Genomic DNA, 3,344 nt, shown 5'->3' on the forward strand with positions numbered 1-3,344 from the left:
CATTTTTTTTCTATACGTATTTAACATTTTTTTAAATGATTGATAAAAAATTTTCAAATACAGTTTTAACATTTTTGGAATACAATACAAGATCAACATTTCTTGAATACAAGGTCAAAAAAATTTCTATACACATTTAACATTTTTTGAATAGATGGTCAAGAAAAATTCTATACACATTTGAACTTTTTCAGATGCTTGAAAATTTTGAATACAAGTTTAACATTTTTGGAGTACAATACAAGATTAACCTTTTTGGAATACATGGTCAACATTTTTCCTCTACACATATAACATTTTTAAAATACAAGATTAACATTATTTGAGTACAAGGTCAACATTTTTTGTATACACATTCAACCTTTTCCAAATACAAGTTTAACATTATCTGAATACATGGTTCTATATACATATAATGTTTTTTCAAATACTTGTTTGACATTATTTCAAAAGGTTGATTAATATTTCATGATCAACTTTTTCACACACATTGTATATTTTTTGTATACACACATTTACATTTTTCAATGCTTGGTTAGTATTTTTTGAAATGTTTTATGTAAAGTGGTTTCTACTATATATTTATTTATACTCGTATAAACGAAAGTAAAAAAAGAAAAGGTGAAAAGAGGCCTCCCGCGCGCATGGGCCAGCCCATCTGGCACACTCCCCTGCGGCAAAGCCTGTGTGGGCTGTTATAAGGCTCGCCAGCCCATGATATGTCGATACATATATATAAGGCGGAGAAAGGAAATGAGACCGCTAAACCTAGATGCCACACGTGGACTCAAAAAAAAAAAAAAAAAAACCTAGATGCCACACCCTATCCCAGCCGCCGTCGCCGCCGCCGCCGCCGTCGCCGCCGCCGCCGCTGCAACCGCCGCCTTCGATTCCGTGAAATTGGAGGGGAAGACAATTGGATCTGTCTGCCGCAGGTATTTCTCTTGCCCGTTGAACGTTGGTATTTTATTTCCCTGGCCGGTCTTGTTTGTTTTCGTGGAAATGCCCTGTCTTGTGGGGTTTCATTCATCTTCTAATTCGTCATCTCTGTTTTCCAGGAGGAGTGGGGAGAAATAGAATGAAGGCGCGACAGTTCCTGAATGTTGTGATGGAGAGGTATGGCACTGGCGGTGCCGGTGGCAGCTTGTATACGGTCAGTCGCATCAACGCCAAGGAACACCTCTTCTACCGATCCACGGCCGAAGCACAGGCAGCAGAAAAATCAAGGTTCGATATGGAGTGCATCTGGCGAATGCCTACGTCCAGGCTCAGGTTCGAAGCATACCGCTCGGATGACAAGAGGCTCAATTTCCTGCCCTTCTATGGACGACGCAGCGGCGGCGATAGCAAGATGCTCTGCATGGACGCCGCTGGCCACACCGTGCTCTGTGATGCCGCTGGCCTCTCTGTCATGCCGGCTCCCTGCCTTAACGAACCCAAGGTTGACAGCCCTGTTTCTTTCTCCATCACCCGCACCAACGTGGAAACCCCCAATCGCGCCGATGCTCTCTACGTCCTCGACAGATTTGTCACGAGCCGCAACTCCTTCAACTTCGAGGCACTCATGTTTGGCGAGAAGACCTGGGACTGGGTTCGGCTTCCACCGCCGCCCTATGTCAACAACCCGGCCTACAACTCCACATCCATCCAGTCCTACACGCTCCTGGCTGATGGCTCCACCATTTGCATCTCCTCCCCTCGGCACAGCCTCGTCGGCACCTACTGCTTCGACACGATTAGCTGTAAGTGGAGCAAGGCTGGCCGCTGGGCGCTTCCCTTGTACGGCCGGGCTGAGCATGTACCTGAGCTGGGCAACCTCTGGTTCGGCATGGCCGACAACAGCCCCCACAATTTTTCCGCATTGGACCTCTCCAACCTAGACGGGGCTCCAAAGTTGCTTCAAGACTGGCAAGACCTTGACCCGCCTGAGGATTGGGTGCAGATGAGGTGCAGCCTGCTGTACCTGGGCGCGGGCAAGTTTTGCATAACCAAATTCTTCAACATCGGGGACCCAGACACAGAGGACAACACAACCGCTGCTGTGCTCACCGGAGTGGAGGTGCTGTGTGGAGTTTCTGGTGGGGAGGTGGTGCACGGAGGATCGTCCGAACTCCAGATGATCAAGCACAAGTCTTTTATCAGCTATGGCGGCATCCAGTGCGTCCTCTGAAATACGTACTAGGGAAGTCGTTAAAACGAGAGCAAATGAATTATGAGCATTTTAGAAGACGGCCGAGTGGTTGTTTTCGTTGCAGCTGTTTCCATTGGAAGCCTTGTTCGTTTTGTGGATCTATTTTCCGCTGGGATTGGGTTGATCTCCACCATTTCTTCTGCTAGAGAAATATAGTCCTAGCACTTTTAAACCATTTGATTAGTCCGCATGAGTGATTGAACTGAAAAGAACAAGCAAGCATGCATGCTATCAATCTTTTGGCTAGAATTTCACAAAATGCACCTATCGAGTGTACTCTAACAATTGACGTGTCCCATCTCCTCATGATTAAAGAGTTTAGCTGAGCCGGCAACATGGAGCAAGATGCTGTCGTTTCCGAGCATCAACCCTTGGTTGTCATCAATGAACCTGCAACATTCATCATGCCCATTGTAAAATATGTTAGTTTGAAATAAGAAAAGAACTGAACTCTGAACATTTGATATTATCTAAATCCATCCTTACTTTATGGAGTAAAGATTACAGGAGATGTCATCGGCAGCAAAAAAAGGGCAATATATTTCACAGATTCTAGTGTTGCAACAACGTTAGGTCTCCAATGACAGTGCTCTTCACAACCAGAAAGGGCATTAAGCCAAATAATTATTTTGCACCAAGATAATGAGAAAGCATAGAATGTGAGTTACCTTAGGAGATTTTTAAATGATCTGATGAAAGGCCTCCCAACCATGGCTGCTTGTTGATATGAAGCGTTATTATTGAAATATCCAATAAAGCAATACCCTTGCACGTTCCGGTTCCATACCAGCTGCCTGCAGACCAACATGCCCGTCTTTCTACTATACCATGAGAAATAAAAAAATGTGGTAGGAGTAGTTCAAATCTTCAATATAAAAGTCACAGACAACAGCTTCCTCAATTCATCTTCCAGCCAAAATATGAACCTCGTGGAAAGATGGACAGACATAATTAGTGTACATAGAAAACTAGTGGTGCACAAATTCATTGAATAAGTATGTCCATCCATTCATCAAAATCCTTGTATACAAAAATCTTAAATTAACTATGGTGTGTCATGACAAAAATTTCCCCTTTTTTTTTGCGTAAGTATGACAAAAGATTCACTAGCAAGATTGAGATGGATACATCAGGCATTGAGAGGATCCTGGAT

At 43.8% G+C, this 3,344-nt stretch overlaps 1 protein-coding gene across 1 annotated transcript; it reads left to right on the plus strand.

Annotated features, from left to right (window-relative positions):
* Positions 1-780: 780 nt before the first annotated feature.
* Positions 781-2,440, plus strand: LOC119366121. Its single transcript, XM_037631803.1, has 2 exons — positions 781-935; positions 1,059-2,440. The coding sequence occupies exon 2, from the start codon at positions 1,079-1,081 to the stop codon at positions 2,168-2,170; it is 1,092 nt and encodes a 363-aa protein (XP_037487700.1). The 5' UTR covers positions 781-935; positions 1,059-1,078; the 3' UTR covers positions 2,171-2,440.
* Positions 2,441-3,344: the final 904 nt, after the last annotated feature.

This window comes from Triticum dicoccoides, chromosome 2B (genome assembly GCF_002162155.2).
Source record: "Triticum dicoccoides isolate Atlit2015 ecotype Zavitan chromosome 2B, WEW_v2.0, whole genome shotgun sequence".
Lineage (NCBI taxonomy): Eukaryota > Viridiplantae > Streptophyta > Magnoliopsida > Poales > Poaceae > Triticum > Triticum dicoccoides.